The sequence below is a fragment of the Engraulis encrasicolus genome, chromosome 5, assembly GCF_034702125.1.
Source record: "Engraulis encrasicolus isolate BLACKSEA-1 chromosome 5, IST_EnEncr_1.0, whole genome shotgun sequence".
Classification (NCBI taxonomy): Eukaryota; Metazoa; Chordata; class Actinopteri; order Clupeiformes; family Engraulidae; genus Engraulis; species Engraulis encrasicolus.
The window spans coordinates 25,714,320-25,737,945 of record NC_085861.1 but is presented as its reverse complement, the minus strand read 5'-3'; the positions used below and the strand labels follow the sequence as shown (position 1 = coordinate 25,737,945).

At 42.9% G+C, this 23,626-nt stretch overlaps 1 protein-coding gene across 3 annotated transcripts in view; it reads left to right on the top strand.

The window, feature by feature from the left end:
* The window catches only part of LOC134449196 (cytochrome b5 reductase 4), a 64,732-nt gene extending 41,877 nt beyond the window's left edge, over positions 1 to 22,855 (top strand). For all 3 annotated transcript variants that reach the window (XM_063199019.1, XM_063199018.1, XM_063199020.1), the window contains 5 exons: positions 6,099 to 6,251; positions 10,419 to 10,569; positions 15,729 to 15,815; positions 18,860 to 19,021; positions 21,197 to 22,855. In XM_063199019.1, the coding sequence (XP_063055089.1) occupies positions 6,099 to 6,251; positions 10,419 to 10,569; positions 15,729 to 15,815; positions 18,860 to 19,021; positions 21,197 to 21,251 (608 nt within the window). In that variant the 3' untranslated portion in view covers positions 21,252 to 22,855. The remainder of the gene's footprint in view (positions 1 to 6,098; positions 6,252 to 10,418; positions 10,570 to 15,728; positions 15,816 to 18,859; positions 19,022 to 21,196) is intronic.
* The last annotated feature ends 771 nt before the right edge of the window (positions 22,856 to 23,626 follow it).

Genomic DNA, 23,626 nt, shown 5'->3' with positions numbered 1-23,626 from the left:
CAGAGACGTGCAGTCGCTATCACAAACACACACCTGCGCATTCACACGGGACTGAAATGATCACTGGACGTCCGTGTTTCGCTGAAACACAATAGGTAATTTGCGCTGGAATTATTACTTCAAAAATTACAGACGGGGCGCATTCGCATGGGTCTAAGTACTCAGACATTTTCCGTAATTATTCCAAATAACCTGTGGTCCACTTAGGTAATATTAATCCTGTGCGAATCGGGCGTAAGACAGGAAATCTTGCCAGAGGGTGCGGTGACCCCAGGAGGAAATTATTTGAGCTTATATTGACTTATTTTTGATTTGGTGTGTGCGTGCGTGCGTGCGTGCGTGCGTGTGTGTCTGTAGGGTAAACTTTATTCATTCCCAAAGGGAAATTATGGGCTGTGTGTGTGTGCGTGTGTGTGTGCGTGTGTGTGTGTGTGTGTGTGTGTGTGTGTGTGTGTGTGTGTGTGTGTGTGTGTGTGTGTGTGTGTGTGTGTGTGTGCGTGTGTGTGTGCGTGTGTGTGTGTGTGTGTTGCCTGGTAATTGTCAGTGTGACCTTTGGTGGGTGCAGTGGAGTGGAGGCGACGTGTTATTATTACATTCTGCTCCATTTATGCGTCATCATGGTCTTTAGCTGCTGTTTATCTTGGATACTTGTTTTCCTCTCCTCTACTTTCTTCTCCTCTATTTTCTTCATCCGCCTGTACTTTCTTCTTCCCCTCTCTTCCGCCCTTCATCCCATCTCACCTGTGCTACTTTTTCTCTCCTACTCCTTTTCTCCTGTGCCCTCCTCTGTGTTCTGTCAGATTTCTCTGTTCTCTTCTGTTTTTTCCCCACTCCAATTTTCTCTCCTCCTTTCGTCGTTTTTTCTCATCTCTGTAATCTTTCCTCTCCTCCTTTGGGTTTTCTTCCTCTGCTCCTCACCTACTCTCCTTCTCTTCTCTTCTCTTCTCTTCTCTTCTCTTCTCTTCTCTTCTCTTCTCTTCTCTTCTCTTCTCTTCTCTTCTCTTCTCTTCCCCTTTATAAAGCGGGCTTGCCATGCTTATAGTAATCTCTAAGTCCAGTTTCTTGCTTGCTTGCTTCTCTTGTGCAGGTCAGTAAAAATAGAAAATGGATCTCCTCCTATGGGTCATTTCACGTGAAATCAGACACTTTGGGACCCGACCGACCCGGATTTCGATCATACTTGGTGTGCCTTTTCAGTAGCAAGGTAGCACCCCAGAACTGCATTGGTTTGAATCTGACACTAATATTAAGGGAGAAACAGACTAGGAAAGGTTCACATGTGAGGGTAGGACACTATACATTCAGCCTTGAATATATCAGTCAGTGTTAGTCACAAAAAGATGCCTGTGGTGTTGTTTGAAAGCTCTTTTCTGGCTCTACATATTACACAATCACCTTGGAATACAACTACTCTCAGAATATGAATTATGATAAATTGAAAAATTAAAAATTGAATATCTAAAAAACTCATATTTTAATATGGCCAGTTCCTTGTCCAAACGTAGCCGGCAATGTCATGAGCAGCACCTAAAATGCTGGTGTTCGGTTTGTTATTCATTTCAGAGAGAATTTGACTCACAAATATGGCGTCATACAGACCACTTACTAATAATATGGTAATACCATAGTAGCATCACATGACAAAACAAAAACAAAACAAAAATGGTCAGTGTCCATGGTCCCAGGTTTCAGAAACTAAGGCAGATGTCCATCTATACACACCAAATGATGATATGTGAATGTTTGAACATTCCTTCTCTGTGTACCTGTGCCATCTTCCCTTTACCGTACTTTAAAGAGATAATCAATGGCTACACTCTCATTTTGTACTCTACCAGTGCATTTGAAGCAACAGCTGTGTCTTTTGTAGATAATGTATAAGTACGTCCCGCTGCAGTTACAGGTTCCACTACCAGAAGCACATCCTGATGATCCATGACAAGTCTATCTGGTCTGAAGGGAAAAGTGAAGGATGGAGATGGCCCATGAGGATGCAGGAAGTTCAGTTTCACGTCTCCAGTGCTCGGCATACATTCCTCAGCACATGCTAGCCACCAGTTACCATCATATACAGCTACAACATACCCTTTGATGCTTGAAAATGTAACACATTCCTTTACTGAGCTCACTCTTTCAATTCTGCCTTCTCTGAATGCTGAAAATGGCCTAACTTCCACTGTGTCCATTGACAATGGGCAGAAGCTGTGTAGTTTTTGAGTACCTGGAATAGTTCTTGCAGATTCAAACCTTTTCAACAGGTTCTCAGCTTCATGATGGTACATCTCTGTTGTGCCAAACTGGCAATGGATGTTCTTGACATTATCCTTGACAAATTCAAACAGTTGGTATGGCGTTACAATTTAATTGTCAATAGGACGTTGCAGACTTGCTCGTGCAGCAAGCCATTTAACTATCCCTCCAACGCCATCACATGGACCTTTGCCATGTGATGTGGCAAAAAAGTGCCACTCTGCAGGTATGTGAAAATCTGCCTCGTGGTGGCACAAATTTGTTGTGTTTTTAAGGTTCTTATATTGTGCAGGAAGTCTGCAACGTCCTATTGACAATTAAATTGTAACGCCATACCAACTGTTTGAATTTGTCAAGGATAATGTCAAGAACATCCATTGCCAGTTTGCCACAACAGAGATGTACCATCATGAAGCTGAGAAAAGGTTTGAATCTGCAAGAACTATTCCAGGTACTCAAAAACTACACAGCTTCTGCCCATTGTCAATGGACACAGTGGAAGTTAGGCCATTTTCAGCATTCAGAGAAGGCAGAGTTGAAAGAGTGAGCTCAGTAAAGGAATGTGTTACATTTTCAAGCATCAAAGGGTATGTTGTAGCTGTATATGATGGTAACTGGTGGCTAGCATGTGCTGAGGAATGTATGCCGAGCACTGGAGACGTGAAACTGAACTTCCTGCATCCTCATGGGCCATCTCCATCCTTCACTTTTCCCTTCAGACCAGATAGACTTGTCATGGATCATCAGGATGTGCTTCTGGTAGTGGAACCTGTAACTGCAGCGGGACGTACTTATACATTATCTACAAAAGACACAGCTGTTGCTTCAAATGCACTGGTAGAGTACAAAATGAGAGTGTAGCCATTGATTATCTCTTTAAAGTACGGTAAAGGGAAGATGGCACAGGTACACAGAGAAGGAATGTTCAAACATTCACATATCATCATTTGGTGTGTATAGATGGACATCTGCCTTAGTTTCTGAAACCTGGGACCATGGACACTGACCATTTTTGTTTTGTTTTTGTTTTGTCATGTGATGCTACTATGGTATTACCATATTATTAGTAAGTGGTCTGTATGACGCCATATTTGTGAGTCAAATTCTCTCTGAAATGAATAACAAACCGAACACCAGCATTTTAGGTGCTGCTCATGACATTGCCGGCTACGTTTGGACAAGGAACTGGCCATATTAAAATATGAGTTTTTTAGATATTCAATTTTAAATTTTTCAATTTATCATAATTCATATTCTGAGAGTAGTTGTATTCCAAGGTGATTGTGTAATATGTAGAGCCAGAAAAGAGCTTTCAAACAACACCACAGGCATCTTTTTGTGACTAACACTGACTGATATATTCAAGGCTGAATGTATAGTGTCCTACCCTCACATGTGAACCTTTCCTAGTCTGTTTCTCCCTTAATATTAGTGTCAGATTCAAACCAATGCAGTTCTGGGGTGCTACCTTGCTACTGAAAAGGCACACCAAGTATGATCGAAATCCGGGTCGGTCGGGTCCCAAAGTGTCTGATTTCACGTGAAATGACCCCTAGGCCTTTCGAGATAGAGACACCGTTAAAATACTTAAACGACCTGCTCGGCTTGGAAATCATTTGTTTTGCTGTAGCGTGTCCGTGTCTCTTGGCGTTTTTTCGTTTTCTGCGATTTTGTGCAAGTTTGGTTCCCCATAGAAAACAGTGGACGGAACCTTCATGCCGAGCATTCCACCGCTCTAGAGATCAGAGTGTAGGAAGCTTTTTTGTTCATAAAATATCAACACTTTCACTTAGAAGTTTAGTTTAAGCGTTGTTAGCGAGCTCTGGAAGATTACTCCAAACGGTGAAAAGATCATGTCCCAACTCCCATTACTTTTTAAATGGCAGGTGTGTAAAAATGGCTGGGCTGGCCCAATGGCTGTGTCCTATTCATTTTTGAAGTGCCTCTCTGAAGAGGTCAGGGCATCTGCCACAAGAGGTCCATTTGTGACTGAACCGTTTAACCTATAAACTAGGGATGTACTGATACTGGTATCGGTATCGGCACCCGATGCTGCTCATTATACTTGTACTCATACTCGTCAAGCACTTGCCGATACCAGGAACGATACTGCTATTGCACAAAACAATGCAAAATCTTGTCACGTTCTGTGGACTTGAAAGCAGCATGGAAAAAAGTGCCACATTTACTAACATTTAAATCTACATGGAAATGGACAATAAAAATATCACAGGTGGAAAAAAACAAGGCCATGCATTTATTTTCATTGTATTTTGGTGGTAAAAGGTATCGGTATCGGTACTCGGTATCGGCAAGTACACACATTAATGTACTCGTACTTGTATCGGTTTTCAAAAAAGTGGTATCGGTGCATCCCTAACTTCATTCAGCACTGTAAGAAAGATCACAGATATGAATCCAATCTGTGAAAAGGACATGTGCCAAATCTTTTTAGTTTTTTTACAGCTATCTAAAAACTAGAAATTGTTGTGATTCTGGCAATAAATACCTGACAATCACAACAGGGCTGCCAATAAAGGGTTCCATCTCAACTGTCACTTTCTCTCAACATTCTATTCTTAATGAGCACCTGCACTACAATTCTAGAATTCTATTGTACAGCGCTTCAATGCAATGAGTATTGTCTTGCTGGAATGCCTAGGACAGCCAGCTGCTTGGCTCAATGGCAAAGGTGCTGGATTAGAGATATGAAGGTTGTGAGTTCGAATCCCACTCGGACCCATGTTGATTTTCAAATTATATCATATGCAGTGTTCCTTAGCCAACTTAAAATAGCATGTATGTCATTTAGTATATCCCCAAAACGCGGAGCTACAACACTTTCAAGATGGCTGAATCCAAGATGGCTGAATTGTTTGGCCCATAACTTCTGACTGGGTGGATGGATTTTTCCCACATTTTTTTTTAGCTTTCTTTTCACAATAGTAGTTTGTTTTTAACTCATGTACAGATATCAGAAATAAAACTGCTCAGCTCTGCCCCAAAAGGCAAGCCTGCTTCCAGCATTTTCTGCGAGAATGCAATTTACCGATCGCCGCCCGGATCAAGCACAAGGCATTGACCCTTGCCTACAAAACCATCACAGGAACGGCCCCAGCTTATCTGAAGGACCTACTAACGCCCTATGTTACTGGAAGAGAACTGTGCTCATCCAGCACAAGCCGTCTGGCTCTGCCATCCAGTCGCTCTAGGTACTCCCAGTCAAGATTGTTCTCCGTTGTGGTACCCAAGTGGTGGAACGGTCTCCCAGAGGCAGCAAGACTAAGCACATCTCTTGCAGCCTTCAAGAAACAACTGAAGACCTTCCTCTTTCGAGAGAATCTACTAGACTAATGCTTGAACTGGCCTTGCCCCAGGGCAGACTCCTGACATGATGTTTAGTTTAGTTAGTTTGTGTGTGTGTACTCGTTATTTACTCTTTAATTAAAAAAAAAAAAAAAAAAAAAACTAACCCCTCTGCAACTGCACTTGTTGTTCTGTATATCTCCTGTGCACATTGTATTTGCTTGTGATGTTGGCTTGAATATGTCCTCTTTTGAAAGTCGCTTTGGTTATAAAGCGTCTGCCAAATGCAATATAATGTAATGTAATGTAATGCGATCTAGTTTCTACTCCCCTCCCCCTCATCGCCTCCTCATTTCTTCTCTACTACTGACTCCTCTCCTCTCCTCTCCTCTCCTCTCCCCTCCCCTCCTCTCCTCGCCCCTCCACTCCTCTCCTCTCCTCTCCTCTCCTCTCCTCTCCTCTCCTCTCCTCTCCTCTCCTCTCCATCATTTCTTCTCTACTTTCTTTTCATCCTCTCTTCTCTCTTCTCTTCCCCTCCCCAGATAGTGAGGTGGTGAAGCCGTATACTCCAGTGGACTCCGCCCTGCTGCCTGAAGCTCCGCCCACTGAGGGCAGTGAGGCGTCTCATCTCTTCCTGATGGTCAAGATCTACCCCGACGGAGCTCTCACACCCCACCTCGACACGCTCAACATAGGTAAGTTACCTGTGTGTGTGTGTGTGTGTGTGTGCTCTTTTTGTATTCTTAGCCTTTCTATACAGGCATCTGGCTCAGAAAAAAATACTACATGCCACTAATTGGAAATCTACACACGCACACACACACACACACACACACGCACACACACACACACACACACACACACACACACACACACACACACACACACACACACACACACACGCACACACACACACACACACACACGCACACAGCTTTGAATCCACACAGAAGCACAGAGCCCTCTCAAAGAGGACAAAGGTGTCTGCCTTTGATGAAGGGATTTTTGTCTAGTCACTTTGTGTGCAGCTCGAGCTGTGTCGAGACCCCCATGACACCTAGACATCTCTGGAAGAATAAGCTCTCACTTTCACTCCTCTGCCACTTTGCAGTGGAGTGTGGATCGAAAAGGCTTTTGTGTGTGTGTGTGTGTGTGTGTGTGTGTGTGTGTGTGTGTGTGTCTGTATATTTGTGTGTGCGTGTGTGTATGTGTGCTCGGGCATATCTCCGTGTGTGTCTGCATCTCTGTGCCTGTGTGAGTTTGTGTTTGCCTGCACATGTGTGGCCTCGGCAGCCAGTACCATACATCAGATGGTTGTTCAGTTCAAGCAGTAGGGGTTGCAGAGGCCATGCATATACTAGTCCAGATGGGCTCCACCACGGCCTGGATCTTGAGGCTTAGCCTGAGACTTCTTTCCACACAGACCCAATCAACGTAAAAAAAAATAAAGCACAGAGGAGATTGGAAGAGAGCGAGAGAGAGAAGACATGAGACATTGATAATCAGACATACAGAAGTGTCTCTCTGAGCCGTGCTATGTAGGGTGGAAATGCAGACCTTGTCTTTCATAATTAATGCTGCTCCTATTGGTGACGCACTAAGAGGAACAAATGAGGAGAGGAGCACGGATGGAGAGGATGGAAGGATGAGGAGAGAGAGAAGAGGGGGGAACATACGGAAGAGGAGGAAAGAATGAAGAAGTAGGAAAACGGGGGAAAAGAGGAGAAGAACGAAGAAGAGAAGCCAGAAAGATGAAGGGAGAGATTTGTGTGTGTCCCCTCTGAGTAGAAAAATATGACAGAAGTATGAAAGCAGCGGCAAGAAAGGAAAATGTATGAGTTTAGAGGAGAGGATGCAGTGATGGCGAGAGTAGGGCCCGAAAGTACAGTCCAATCATCTCCTTTAGTTTTGGAACAGCCAGGCAATTTCCCTCGTTTTTTTTGTTGTTCACGCTGAAGAAATTGGGTTCAAGATCTAGCATGAGTCATCAAGATGAATTTGAAAGGAGAAGAGTTGGGCAGGGAGTCTCTTCTCAGTCATGTCGCTCCCATAGGACACTGGAATACGGAATAATTGGCATGGCTGTCTCTCGCTACGCCTGGGGTTCTCACCACCCCAAAGTGGTATCACGCCAGTGGACTGCCAATGCAAACTCATAGTAGGGCTGGGCAATATGACGATATATATCGTTATCGTGATATAAAAGTGTATATCGTGACCTTTCTCCTATATCGTTTATATCGTGATAGTAATTTTATCAATTTTATACAATTGAATATCATTTAAATACATTTCTTGTTGTCACAATACACACTGTAAGTTAATGTAACTATGAAAATAAGAATAAAAAGATCCATTTTAAAGAAAGGTTGTTTTGTGACATGAAAAAATAAAGAGCAAATAAAGAGAATAACTGAAAACGTATGTAATTGTGCGATATCGTGATATATATTGTTATCGTGATATAAAGTAATCCATATCGTGATATTGGTTTTTTTCCATATCGCCCAGCCCTAACTCATAGGCCTTGTACTCTGTCTGCCTTCCCATCGTTTCCTGCTGAGGCACTTTGCAGCATCTTGCATGATTTGTGCTGTACAACAAAACTGTATTGTTATAAAATGCTGTTATTTACTTGGGTTTGGAGATATGGTGAAAAAAAATGACCAAGGAAGTGTTCTTCCTCTTGTGATTGTGATTTTGTGATTTCATCTCTTTCTCCTAAAAATACACTTCATAAAGCAGCTAAATTGAAACCTGTCAACTCAATACTATCATTGGGGTTCTGTGCTCTCCATGTCGCTTTAGCCACAACAACTCTTCCCTTCATTTTCCTCACTTTATCTACCGTGTTATCTCCCTCATTCATCATTCATCATTTCGTCCTCATTTCACCTTTCCTTTCGTCCGCCTCTCCCCTCTCCCTCCTCACTTCCCTCTCCCTCGCTCTTCTCCTGATGTATGTTCCTGTCTTCTCCTTCACATTTGTCTATTTTTTTTTTTTTTGTTACTTTTCCTTCTACTATTTTCATACTCTTTTATTCTTGTCATCACTCCATCTTCTTCTCTTAGCTCATACATTTACCTTTCTTAGCTTTCATTTATGGCCTCTCTCCCTTCATCTTTCTGGCTTCTCCTCTTCGTTCTTCTCCTCTTTTTGCCCCGTTTTCCTACTTCTTCATTCTTTCCTCCTCTTCCGTATGTTCTCTCTCTCTACTCATCCTTCCGTTCTTTCCATCCATGCTCCTGTCCTCATTTGTCCTCTTAGTGCGTCACCAATAGGAGCAGCATTAATTATGAAAGACGAGGTCTGCACGGCTTATAACGGTAGATACTTTCTAGAATGCTTGGCTCAGAGAGACACTCCTGTATATCTGATTATCAATGTCACTTCTCTTCTCCTCCCTCTCTCTCTCTCTCTCTCTCTCTCTCTCTCTCTCTCTCTCTCTCTCTCTCTCTCTCTCCCTCTCCCTCTCCCTCGCGCTCTCTGCCTTTAATTGTTTTTCTATCCCTGTCTTTTGCTCTCTTTTTTGTTGTTTGTCCTCTGTGTCTATCTCTCCCGTCTATCTAGGGATCTTTTAAATGATAGTGTGTCTGATTATACAGGTATGCTCTCTAGAACAGTGTTTCCCAACCAGGGGTACGTGTACCACTAGGGGTATGCAAGTATACAGCAGGGGGTACTTGGGAAAATATAATGATAGCAAATGTATGGAGCATAGTCACATTGGGACAGAGGAAGAGATGTACAGCTTGAGTGAAGGGGTACTCAAGGCACAACAAAAAGGCTTAAGGGGTACGCGGGGCACAAAAGTTGGGAAACACTGCTCTAGAACATTGGATGAGCTTCTGCCATGAGCCATGCTGTTCTCTGTGTGAAGGACGCTTTGTTCTGTCAAGTGGCAACTTTCCACTCAAAGTAATGAAGCCATTACAATGTTTTGTCCCCCTGTTATGGCTGGGGCTGACTACTGAAGCAGACTTTCAGGCACAAGCAGTTTGAAAATCCTGTAGACTACAGTGTTAACCAGACAATCTTCACACTTCAAATGAACATGCTTACAGCATGGGTCAAAGACTTTTTCATCTGTCAATTTTGTAGATGTCCACGACAATCATATATTGAGACAAGTGTTTTAAACGCGTTCCATTGTACACATAGCCAAGTGTACGTTTTACAAACTGTTAAGAGCATGGTTTGCACGGCAGGGCTAGCATAATTGACAGTAGCGAACTGTTCCTTCAGTCCTCCGAACGCACATGGACTTTTCAGCGTCTGGTACAATAATTGTACCCATATTTGGAACTGGACTTGAGAAGGTGGATTGAAAGCACTGCGCTGAGTTTTTGTAGCGAAGTGTGTTTTCTGGCAGCGTGACGCACGCACGCACGCACGCACGCCGAGTAACGTTGCCGGGGTAACCACAATCACTTCCTCAACTTGTCAACTCGTCACAGACGAAATTAATTGTCATTAAAGCGTTTTTAAAGAAATTTGGTCAGCGATTAAGTGTAACAGTGTTAGATAAGCAATAAGCCACGAGAGGCCGTGGGTTACGCTCGATTGATAACAACCAAGGGGAGTGGGGCATGACGCAAAGCTTATTATATAATACACTATATTATTATTGCTTAAGTATTTTGACATTTCTCCTTGTTATGTTTTCTGTGCGAACATGTTTTTGTTGTTTTCTCCCTGTTAGTTCCATTTGTATGCAGTCTGTACGTTTGTTTCCTGGCAACTGGTGATGACATGGTGACATTTTCTTTGCTGTGTGTGTGTGTGTGTGTGTGTGTGTGTGGGTGTGTGTGTGTGTGTGGGTGTGTGTGTGTGTGTGTGTGTGTGTGTGTGTGTGTGTCAGGTGAGGCGGTGTGTGTGAGCAGTCCTGAGGGTCCCTTCAGTCTGCGGCTGCTGCGTGGCGTCACACACCTCTACCTGCTGGCTGCCGGCACCGGATTCACACCTATGGCCCGCCTCATCCGCCACGCACTCACAGACCTGCCCACACTCAGGTAACACACACACACACACACACACACACACACACACACACACACACACACACACACACACACACACACACACACACATACACACACACACACATATACACACACAAACAAACACAGTCCCGTTGCCCAATTCAAACGCTTCACACTCGCAAACGTACACACACACACACACACACACACACACACACACACACACACACACACACACACACACACACACACACACACACACACACACACACACACACACACACACACACAGTCCCGTTGTCCGACTCAAAGGCTTTGCACTCGCAGACATGCCCACACTCCGGTAACTTGCCCACACTCCGGTAACGTGCCCACAATCCGGTAACGTGCCCACACCAATGACCCACACTCAAATAACACACACACACACACACACACACACACACACACAGAGGAAAGCATACTGTATGTCCTGTAGTGAAGTACAGGGCTGATAGATTTCAGGCTTGACAGAGTTTGCAAAAATAAAAACATTGATAATAATTAGCCATTAGGTTATTCTTATCTCAGAAAGTGTTACAGGTTCAGGGTTTTCTTCTACTATCAGGCTTGAATAATGGTCATACACAGGCTATTAAATGTTTGAATAATGTGTCAAAATAGGCCTACGTTACGTCACTATGCAGTATCTTGTCGTCGTCGTTAGGGTAGGGGAAAAAGTTCAGGCTCAGGATTTTTTTTCACTATCAGCCCTGGAAGTAGAATGTTCCGTCCAGAGTGTGTGGGTGTATTAGGTGCATGCAGAGTGCATGTTTTGTAGGACTGTAACGATATTGTATCAAACCGAGAAATGGTGATACACAGACTCACGATACTGTATCGTGATACAACGAGGCAGTATCGTGATACGCCCTTTTAACGTTTTGATACCCATCTGCCCAGAAAACAACCACATGATATGAAGTGATAGTGCTTCCAAGCATCATCATTATTATATAGAAACTTTAAAAAAATATTTGTAGCCTCTTGTAACCTATTCTACCTTTGAACTATCATAGTTTTATTCATAAAGATTATGATGTTGGCAAATGTAAAAGAGGGGTTTATCGAACCGTAGGTCATGAATCGTGATACAAACCGAATGGTGAGTTGAGTGTATCGTTACAGCCCTAATGTTTTGTGTGGTACAATGGGTCACTGGGTCTGGAGTGGCATGGTGTTCATGTGCCATGCGTCCTGTGTGCTATGTCAGTGTTGCTAAGGAGATGGAAGATGTGAGTCATAAGCAAGGGGACAGATGGTGCCTGATAACGCTCCACAGAGGCAGGTGCAGTGATGCGATGTCTAGGGGAAATCTATACATTGATTAGGTTAGTTATGTGTTGTATGTCATAGAATTTGTGGTAATTGCTTAACATCACATCTGTATGAAAACACACACACACACACACACACACACACACACACACACACACACACACACACACACACACACACACACACACACACACACACACACACACACACACACACACACACACAAAATATTCCCATGTCGTCCGAAATCAGTTTGTATCATAGCCTTTGTTTTCTAACCCTGTTGAGTTGAGGGCATCTGTATCAAAACCTTTAAAGACACTGACATCTGATGTCTGACATCTCGCACATTGGCTTTCTTTTCTCTGTAATGCAGTAATTTTCCAGAAGAAAATAACCTCCACACATTTGGACTTACATTATGTAATAGGTAGTATTAGGTTTCGATTGGGTTAAGCTTTAAGCCATCATCATTGCCACACCTCAGTCCTCAAATGAAATGGTGTATCATTAAGCAATCATCATCACCACACGTCATACCTAAATGAAGCCACTAAATACTGTGCCATCGTCATCACACCTCACCCCTAATTGAAGTAGTGAAACCAAAGATTTGTCTTAGTAGAGTAAGAACCAAACCGCGCCTACCCAATGCAAAGGAGTGTACTCAAGTTCGCTCTCCTAGGGGGGCTTTGTCCCCTCCTTCTTCTTCTCGTTCTGTGGTGTTTGGTAGCAGCTTGCATAAGACATGCGCCACCGCCATCTACAGCGCTAAGGGAACTCCATTTATTCCTCAACCTAAAGTCCCCAAAGGTCTCCTAACCGAAGGTCTCCTAAAGGGGTGTTCACCTGACGTCACATGGCTCCAGGAAAAGTATGGACTTGATGTATCTTACTCTTTTAAAAAAAAATCTTTGGTTGAACATTAAGCCATCATCATCATCATCATCATCATCATCATCATCATCATCATCTCCATCATCCCTAAGTGAAGGAGTAAAACATTGCCATCATCACCACACTTCACCCCTAAATTAAATTGTGAAACAATAATACGTCATCATCAGCACACTTCACCCCTAAAATGAAACAGCTGAACAATAAGTAATCATCATCATCATCAACATCAACAACATGCATCACCCCTAAAAGGAGACAGCTCTGTAAGGCAGCATCGCCACATCTCATTCCCCAAATGAAGTGGTTAAACATTCAGCCTGCCATGCTCGTGCTGTGCTGCTGTGGGATCAGTTGTGAAAATGCATCAAACTCTGGCAGACATTACTGCCTCCCCCGTCCCCGTCTTCATTACACAATGGTAATTATGCAGCCGGCTGCAAATGAGCTTACACAGTAGTTAAAACAAATTGGGTTACTGTGTGTGTGTGCGTGTGCGTGTGCGTGTGCGTGTGCGCGTGCGCGTGCGTGTGCGCGTGCGCGTGCGTGCGTGCGTGCGTGTGGCCTTTGCAATTAAAAGGCCCTTTTTGAAGCCCTGTGACTGTTGGAAGGCTTTCATCCATGTGTGCAGCTCTATTTCTCTCTCTCTCTCTCTCTCTCTCTCTCTCTCTCTCTCTCTCTCTCTCTCTCTCTCTCTCTCTCTCTCTCTCTCTCTTCCTTGTGAAGCTGCTTAAACACTGGGCCATGTCAGACCCAGGTAGCTGGCTTCCCTCCGTCGCTATTGCTACTTAATTGCCCATGTGGCATTTGGAATAATGTGCGGCGTCAGTGCTTTTTGGCGTGAGAATTCATTTCTCTCTCTGTCCTCCAATTTGGCCATTCCCTCCCTGTCACTGTTACCATGGCAATAGCTGGTTTACGTGTATGTGGACAAGCATGCATACCAGGGATTCTTGAGAGATGGGACAAAGCATGTCCGGCAGATAAAACTCATGTCTGTGCTTAAAATATAATTAGAAATTGCTACAAAATTAGCTGGAATGATAGAAGAAGTTGTTTTGTACAATAAATTATGATTTCATATTTATATAGTTTTTATTTTTTTTATTTTACACATTGCAGTGTGTCATCAGTACCTTCGAAACTACTGTCATCAAGTATTTTGGATAATTAATCAAACTACATGTATGTACAATGTTTTATCAACCTTTTTGTATACCTTTTAAAATATTGAACATGTGTCCGGACTTTTAGTCAACACCGTAAGATTTTTTTAAAATACAAAGAAATCTACCGTTATTGTGGTCAGCTCACACTCTAAGCAGCCTGTTACTACTTCCTGTTTGGTATACAGTTGTGCTCATATGTTTACATACCCCAGCAGAATAAACGCTTTCTTCGCGATTTCTCACAAAATATGAAGGATTACACGAAACCTTTTTTTTCACTCATTGCTAGTGACTTAAGATATTGATAACCATTCTGCCAGGAATAATGTGCTGTTTTGTCATCTGAGAAAATGAAGAGCCTTATCCACAACTACCACAAACAATTTAGAGCGGTCCCTGATGTTAAACAGGGCCATATTTAGCATCAGAAACTAGGGTATGTAAACTTTTGAACAGGGTCATTTGGGTAGTTTGGGTTGTGATCATGCTTTTGAAAGAGTAAACACAGAATATTGCTAATAAATATCTTAAGCCAGTCACTAGCCATGAGTGAAAAAAAAGGTTTTGTGTAATCCTTCATATTTTGTGAGAAATCGCAGAGCGTTTATTCTGCTGGGGTATGTAAACATATGAGCACCACTGTACATGCCATGGAGACACTGTTCTGTTAAGGTCACATTTAATATTTGATTTTATCAATGCATCTTTAGGAAGACCACCTATGTCACAACCATAATGTGTCAACATCATAATGCATAAAAATAAAGGTTATTTCAGTGTTTTGTATAATAAAAGCTTAGAATAACTTTATTGGCAAGTCCTTAAGCAACTGCTGATGTACTATATGATTTCTGTTAGAAAATCATGTGTTATTATGAAAAGTAGGTTGATTTGTCAACTCCGTAAGAGTCAACTCCATAAGATTTTCTTATGGAGTTGACATGCAAAATCTTATGGAGTTGACAAATTCACCAAAAACTGCTTAATACACTAATATGATATTCTTTTCAAACGTAGAAACAGAAGGAAAAGTTATTTTAGGATATTATATGTATATTAATGTGCATGTAACGCATAACTACATAGTCAACTCCGTAACATTTTTCTCAGCGCTTTCAGGTGTTTTTGTAATATTTTGTGGAAAAAAGCGAATTCTTTAGTCATTTTTTTTGTTTAGGCAATAAAGGGTCATTACCTTAAGGATCTATACCACCATGTATCTTAACCCCCTTTGGTGTTTTCCTCATGGTTGCAAAATAAAAGATAAAGTTTGAAAATGCCAATTTTTCGAATTCTGTGTGTTAATAACAGTCTTAAATTAAAATTTAAATATATATATTACATATTATTGTACATCAACGTAACTAAGTATCATTACAATACAAATCAGAGCTAAAGATTCTTGGTGGACTATTATAATAATTTAATTACCGGTATGTACTTTTCTTGTGTCTGACGGAGTTGACGAAAATCTAGGTGTGAACGTAAACATGTTAATTTGTTAAAAATGCCTTTTTACCTGGAGCTTGAATTTTTACATGCCTGAAAACTACACATCTTTATCTACATGAATATATAACCATCAACAACATATTCTGCATTTTCAAAGTCAGGTTTTCAAAACGCATTTTGTCCCATCTCTCAAGAATCCCTGATACACATATGGACACACATGCACACACACACACCTATTTGAGTCAGTCAGTCAGTCGTACATGCCCGGGGAGGCATGCTTGCACGCACAAACGCACACGCATACGAACAGCAGGTATAGTGTGAGTGTCTGACAGGTCCTTGTGTCCACAGGAAAAGTAAGCTGATGTTCTTCAACCGGAAGGAGGGAGACATCCTCTGGCTAACACAACTGGACCAGCTGGCTGTCAAAGAAAACAGGTGGGCAGTTCAGACACGTGTGTGGGTGTGAACGTGTGTGTGTCTGTATGTGTCTACTTGTTATACACCACTATTTTTAGGACCACATATGGACATTTCATTTGTGGTTGTGAGGACATTTAGGTCAGTCCTCACAGTCATTGAATGCGCACTGCGTCAAAACGTCAGTCATTATGTTTGTACCACAATAAAATAACTGAAAAGTATCCGAGTGCTCCAGTCATCCCTGGCCTAGTCTTTCTGAAGTGGACCAGTTTGCTTTCCATTGTCTACCGTCCTGGACTGGAAGCACCAAGAAGCTTAGAGCACAAATGACTGCCCTTTTACATGTTTTCTCATAGTTTTGTTATTGATGATAAAGCTCAAAGTCCAAAAACATTTGTTTACTGGCAGGTTAGGGTAAGAGATTGCTTTGGTCAAGGTTAAGCATTCACTCACTACTTTTGTTATAATGAGAGTCAATGGAAGGTCCTCACATATACAGTAATACAAGCATGTGAGTGTGTGAGTATGTGTGTGGGCACGCACGCTTATGCATGGTTGCGTTTGTTCTGTGCATCTGTGTGTACCCATCCACCGTACGCATCCTACCTGATGTAACATGATGTTCCTTATGTAATTGTAGTTTTTTTTCCCCTGTCACTGCTTTACTGGCAGGCAACTGTGTTGCTTAAGGCTTTATTGAAACTCTCAGCTGTTAATCAGATGACGGGCGGTCATGGTGATTTATGTGTGGGTGTGAGGAAATGAGGTTAATCAGGAAGTGACACGGCAAGGTAGACAACCTCAAATTGAATGCCCGACCAGGCAGCCGCGTGGCGCTTTTGGCAGCGTGACTCTGACACCTCCTCATAATTCAGGATACGACTGACATCAGAAGACACTGTGGCCTCTTGGCATGCCTTTAATGTATAATGCAGACACATTTTCATATAGAATTTTCATTAGAATCCTGGGGTTCTACCTTGCCACTAAAAAGGGCACACCAGTTTTCATTAAAATCCATGCTGGATAGGTCCCAACATGTCTGCTGTCATGTGGATTGACCCTTATAACACATCACGGTCTTGAACAGATCTGTGCCACGCGGAGGTCTTGTGACCGCATGCCATATCCTGTACATGTGTAGAGGTGAAGTGGAGAGGTCATCATGACCTTCTGTTATTCTCCTGGCACGGCCACCTGGCCACTACGCCTCACAGGTGCTGTCAGCTTGGAAGAGCTCAGACACAGAGCCAATAATTAGTCTTCTGTTCCATTCAGGAAGAACTACCATTGGGGGGTTGTGCGTGCGTGCGTGCGTGCGTGCATGTGTGCGTGCGTGCGTGTGTGTTCTCCAGCAGAACAAGAGGAGCTAATTAGTGAGAGCAGTCTCACAGCTGAGGAGATTGGGAACACTCTGTGTAGCCAGCCCACCCATCTCTGTCTCTCTGTCTCTCTGTCTCTCTCTCTCTCTCTCTCTCTCTCTCTCTCTCTCTCTCTCTCTTTCTCTCTCTTTCTCTCTTTCTCTCTCTCTCTCTCTCTCTCTCTCTCTCTCTCTCTCTCTCTCTCTCTCTCTCTCTCTCTCTCTCTCTCTCTCTCTCTCTCTCTCTCTCTCTCCTTCAGGTTGCCTTAAAGGTGCTGTATGTAATGTGTCTAGTAGTTTATTTCAAGAATTCAAGCAGCTCACTCACAAATTAGTTTATTGCTTAGTAAATATTCATGAAAAGATAGAGGACAAATATGGGAGTAAGCAGCACAGTTTCTAAGAGCAGCACAGTTGCAATACCTACTCTGGCCACAATCCTACATACTGCACCTTTAAGGCATGACCGGGACACATGATAGCCAATTGAACTAAGCGAATTGAGGCTATATTCACTGTTCCATTCCACTCCTGCATAATGCAACAAGTCCTTTCTGGTGTTTATTTGATTAGCCGCCAGCAACAAAGCTTGCTTCTCATTTGCATAGAATTAAACTCTTATCTTATTAGTTTATTCATTACATAACACTTAGCTGACGATCTTTTATCCAAAGTGTCATGGGTAAGGGATGGGTAAGGGCGGCATTCAAACCTGCATCCGCTTTGCGTCTCTTCACCCATCTTGTCTCCGTTTGCTTGCATCTGTAGGAATGAATAGAGTGGAGAGAAGAGGAGAGAGTGAGCTTGGTTACATAGGAGGTGTGGGTAGGATAGAGGTTATAGTATGAGGAAGGTAGAAGGCAATATTCTCGGCCACTCTTTAGAGGGAAAAGAGTCTGACCCCTATCTTTCACCATCTGTCACATTAATGCCATTCACAAGAGCCTTACTCGAGTCTCGCTACGTCAGGACATGGTTGTGACCTTGGCAAGTGTCTTTCTTATCCGGTTGTCTCTCAGCAGCAGTGTCCTTCAGAGGAGTCTTCCTTACCTCTGTGTCTTAATTCAGGGTCTACTACACGCTTCAAAGTGCTGGTTGGTCAGCTGCCTGCGTCACAGGACTGCACAGAGCACCGTCCCATTGTTAAGGTTCCAAATCCCATGTTCCGAAGCCAGGCTCCGAATCCACCCAACCAGCTTGCTCTTTGCACATTCAATAAGCTTATCAGGTGTTTCTAGAGGTGGATCCAACTGCTAAACTGAGACCTGTTAGTATTAGCTGACCAAAGAGGATCTCCAAAGACTACTAGGCTACCTCTCAGTCCACAAACATGTGATTCTGGACGTGGATATGTTCTGGACAAATGTTGTGATGATTGGCCAAGATGAAGAAGGATAGGCCTACGAACAACAGCTGTCTGTTTACATGTTTCATTGTTTAGTGCACATGTGTATTATTTGTCTGTCTACTGTACTGTCTGTAGAGACAATGAAGGATTATCTTATCTTATCTTATCTTATCTTATCTTATCTTATCTTATCTTATCTTATCTTATCTTATCTTATCTTATCTTATCTTATCTTATCTTATCTTATCTTATCTTATCTTATCTCCGAGCTAGACTAGAACTAGATATAGCGCATGTAGACTCGTAACAGAATGGAAAGAATCTCAATTCTTACCCTCTTGTCCTTCTCAGGTTTGAGGTGGAGTATGTGCTCTCGGAGCCATCTGATTCGTGGACGGGCCAGAGGGGGCGGATCCAAGCCTCCATGCTCACAGACTTCCTGGTTCGGCCCGAGGATTCCAAATGCCTGGTGTGTGTGTGCGGACCCACCGCCTTCACCGAGCTCGCTGTCAGGTGAGTAGCAGCAGAGACGGTCAAAAGACACCTAAGGAATCTTTGGTAGCAGCCACACACACAAACACACACACACACACACACACACACACACACACACACACACACACACACACACACACACACACACACACACAATTTCCCCTAAATATATATACCAGTAAACACATTTATATAGTATATTTTGCATGCCACTAAGCCTGCTCAATTAATCATCGAAAATTGCTGTTTTGGTCACTGTTACACTCCGACACAGTATGGCCCTTATGGAGCGAACTATAAAACCAATCTTAACCTTTAAAAATATCAGAAACAACACCTTTTAAAAGTATCGCCCAACCAGTGAGATTTTAATTGTGCAAATTAACAAGGACATTAACCAAACATACTCAAACACCGCAATCCCAAATCTGGAGAGGCAACAGCCAGTAGTTGCAACAAGATAAGCCTCCCCTGAGCAACTGGATCTTGCAGCTTTTATACATTGGTTCCAGCTGTTTGTACACAGACGAATGCGTACGCAGCCAGGGATTCCAAAATGCTAGGCGGCTAGGTGTTTAACATTGGAAGTTCCATTGGAGCAGTGTAGTGCGCGGGTTAGAACATGTTTTCTCGTCGGCTGGATGTTGTTGCAGTCTCTGTGGTCTCTGCACTGCTACCAACTCAATTCTGGGATAACATATCTCACCTTGAGTACATCAGAATCGATTCCTATGCTTTGTAAATGAAGTTTTATTGTATCACACCAGTCACACGTGAGGAGGACGTTTGAGTGATGGCAGCTTCCAAATAATCAGAGGCCGCCGCCGACCACGAAAGCCCGCCTTGTCAGCAGTGGCTAACACTTTGCAACACAATATAGCGTTTTTCAGAGCACATGGCAAAGAATTCCGAACGACATGATAGTATGTTCTTCTAAACCGTGTCACCGACATTACAGCGTGCAAGTAAGTGGATAAAACCGCCAGCCGAGAAGACAACAGCTTCTTGTCATACACTGTGCAGGGCTCCAATGGCACTCCAATGTTAAACACCTAGCCGCCTAGCATTTTGGAATCCCTGGCTGCGTGCGCACTCAAAAGTTTATAAATATTCAAAATGTATGTATAGGCCTTGATTGAAGGGTCAGGTGCTGCCAATCAAGCCACTCCCAGTCACCTAGTTGGAGTTAATTGGAGGGAAAGCACTGGGAACATACAATCACAAAACACACAGCCGTAACAGTCACCACAATGTAAAAACATTACAATTGCGATATTGCATAAGGGGCAATATAGTGACCTGCCTACGGGCGTCCTTGAAGCCAGAACATGGTGACAGGCTGGTGTTTCTGGCCAACAATCTGTAGGCCCGCCTAAGCTTCACGCTGTTTCCTTTTACATAATTATTACAAGTCAGTTTTATATTGTTCGTCCCGTTATTAATACATTCTTGGTTATATCATCTTGTGATTTTAAATAACATTCTGCTCAAAATTCAGCTGTTTATTGTCGTTGAATAATCGTGATTGATACTGTTATCATGATTTCGATTTTGATTTAAATAATCGTGACTATCCAGGGTTTTTTTTTCCAAAATTGTGCAGCCTGTGATGTACTGTGTGATATTTGTGAAACGAAATATATCCGCTTATTTAATGTGTTTGGCATGCCATTGATGTACTGTGTATTATTTGTGAAACAAAATATAATCCGCTGATTCAATGTGCTTGTCATGGCACTGATGCACTGCGTGATGTGTGATCTTCATGCTTGGCTTCCTGCCATGGCTGAGGAGTCCACTAAATGACTGCAGTAGTAGCAATGCCTCCTTTGACGTGCTGCATGCAGAGTTCACTTACCGTACATTCATTTAAGTTAAAAGGCTGCCTACACCAATTAACTCGACCCTTGCTTCCCCCCATCCTTCTCTCTCTCTCTCTCTCTCTCTCTCTCTCTCTCTCTCTCTTCCTCCTTTCCAATCTATTTTCCATCACCTCTCGCTCTCTTCTCAATCTCATTTCTATCATCTCTCTCTCTCTCCTTCTCTCCCCCCCTCTCTCCCCCCCTCTCTCTCCCCCACCTCTCTCTTCCCCCCCCCCCCCCCCCCCCCCCCCCCCCCCCCCCCCCCCCTCTCTCTCTCTCCATCTCCATCTCCCCCCTCTACCCTTTGTTCTTTTCGTATCACTCTCTGTAGGTTGATAAAGGAGCTGAACTTCAGTGATGAAGAGATACATGCCTTCCAAGGCTGAGACGTGCCTGCGTTCGTGCGTGCGTGCGTGAGAGTGCGTGTGTGAGAGTGTGAGAGTGCATGTGTGTGAGAGTGTGTGTGTATGCGTGTGCGTGTACTGTACTGTACGGAGGAAGGACTGTACGGAGGAAGGAACGCACTTTGGAAGGAATGGCTAAAAGGACTTGGTCACTATGCACAAAGCACTGCCGTTATGCTCCCACTCTCGTCTTGCATTGTCTAATTTAAGCCTCCATTTAAACCTCCATAGGCCATGTTAGTCCAAGTGTGCGTGCGTGAGAGAGAGGAGAGAGAAAGAGAGAGAGAGAGAGAGAGAGAGAGAGAGATTAGACCTTTAGACCAGCATTTCAGTGTGTCCCTGAACTCTGAACTCCTTCATTAATTTCAGCGTGTCCCTGAACTCCCTCATTAAGACTGGGAAGTGTGGGTGTGTGTTTGTGCGCTCGCGTGCGTTTTTGCACGTGTCAAATCTATTTAGCATGCCTCACCTATGGCCAGCACCCTGTCATCTATGCCAAGCCAATGATTCCCCTCTGCCTGCCTCTCTAAACATTTCGCATCACTGCTCCCTTGGTGGATGCTGTCAGTGTATCCTTGGCTGCATATGGAAGCGATAGGCAGAGCAGAGCTAATCCTCTAGGTGGAGGATGCATATCTATCTATCTGCCTGCCTGCCTGACGGATGGTCATGCAAGTGTGATTCATGATAATGTCACTGTGTGTGTCCTTTTTGTGGGTGTGTGTGGGCGTCTTTGTTAGTTAGTGGGAGTGGTTAATATATCACACTGGCATGATACACACGCGCACACACACACAGACACACAGACACACAGACAGATAGACAGACAGACAGAGGAGGAAATTGAGAGAGCAGCTCGAAATTACCATTTTTTCTGGTTTTACTACAAAACTATGTAAAGGCATTTGGCATATTTTTCAGTAAAATCATGAACATTGTTTCATTCTATAAATCACTGACATTTCCTCAGAATTGCGAATGAAAACATTGTCATTTAGGTCAAAATAACACAATATAATATTTTAACTCAGCAAGAGTTCAGAAATAAATATTTGGTGGAATAACCCTGGATTTTTGTCACAGCTTTCATGCACCTTGGCATGCTCTCCACCAGTCTTTCACATCTTTCTTGGATGACTTAATTCCAATCCCGGTGCAAAGATTCAAATTACTGAGCTTTGTTTGATGGCTTGTGATCACCTCTCCTCCTTTTGATCACATTTGAGGGGTTTTCCATGGGACTCAGGACTGGAGATTGGGCTGTCCATGACAGGGTCCTGGTCTGGTGGTCCTCCTTCCACACACTAATTGACCAAGCTGCGTGGTGTGCTGAGATGCACTGAGGTTACTGAGATGAGCAGCATTAAAGTGGGGATATACTGTGTTTGTATGTATAGGCTATATATACTGTCTCTCTAATCTATATATACAGTCCCAGGAAAAAGTTTGTACACCCTTTGAAATTTCTTACATTTCTGTCAAAATTGGTCATAAAGCATGGTCTGATCTTCCCGGAAATCACAAGAAGGAATATTCAGAGTCTGCTTTAACTAATTCAACCCAAACATTTGCAAGTTTACATATTTTCATTGGCCATAAGATGTAAACATTCACAGGACAGAAAGACAGAAGTAAGTACACCCTTGCATTCAATAGGCTTTAACCCTAAGTTTGTCGCAATAACCTCAACCAGATGTTTCCTGTAGTTGCAGATCAGATTAACAAAACAATCTGGATGTATCTTGACTCCTTCTTCTTTAGAAAACTGCCCTTCTTCAGCAAGGTTTCTCATTCTGGGATATCTGGAGTGAATAGCTTTGTTGACTTCATGCCATATCATCTCAAATGTTTTTTTGTCATAGCTTTGACTGGGCTATTCCAGAATGTGTATTTCATTGTTATGAAGCAATTCATAAGTCAATTGCCTCTAAAGTATGGGTTGTTGTCCCATTTCAGCACCCATCCTCTTGTGTGCCTCAACTGTGTGACAGACTACCTCACATTTTTCTGTAAAATATCTCAATAAACTTCTGAGTTCATTGTTCCACTGATAATAGCAAACTGACAAGGGCCTGAGGCACCAAGGTAGCCGCATATAATGACGCTCCCGCCACCATACTCAAAGGTGGAGATGTTGTTTTGGTGAAGGTGTGGTTCTCCAGTTCTCCTCCAAACATGATACTATGTGTTCCCCTGAAAAATTCAACTTTGGTTTCAACGTTGGTCTACAGAATATTTAGCAGTAATTTTATGAAGCATATAAATGCTTTTTCGCAAACCTCAAAGGTGCAGCAATATTTTTTTTGGACAGAAACTCCATTAAATTTAGATTGGCGGAATGAACCCCATTTCTAGTT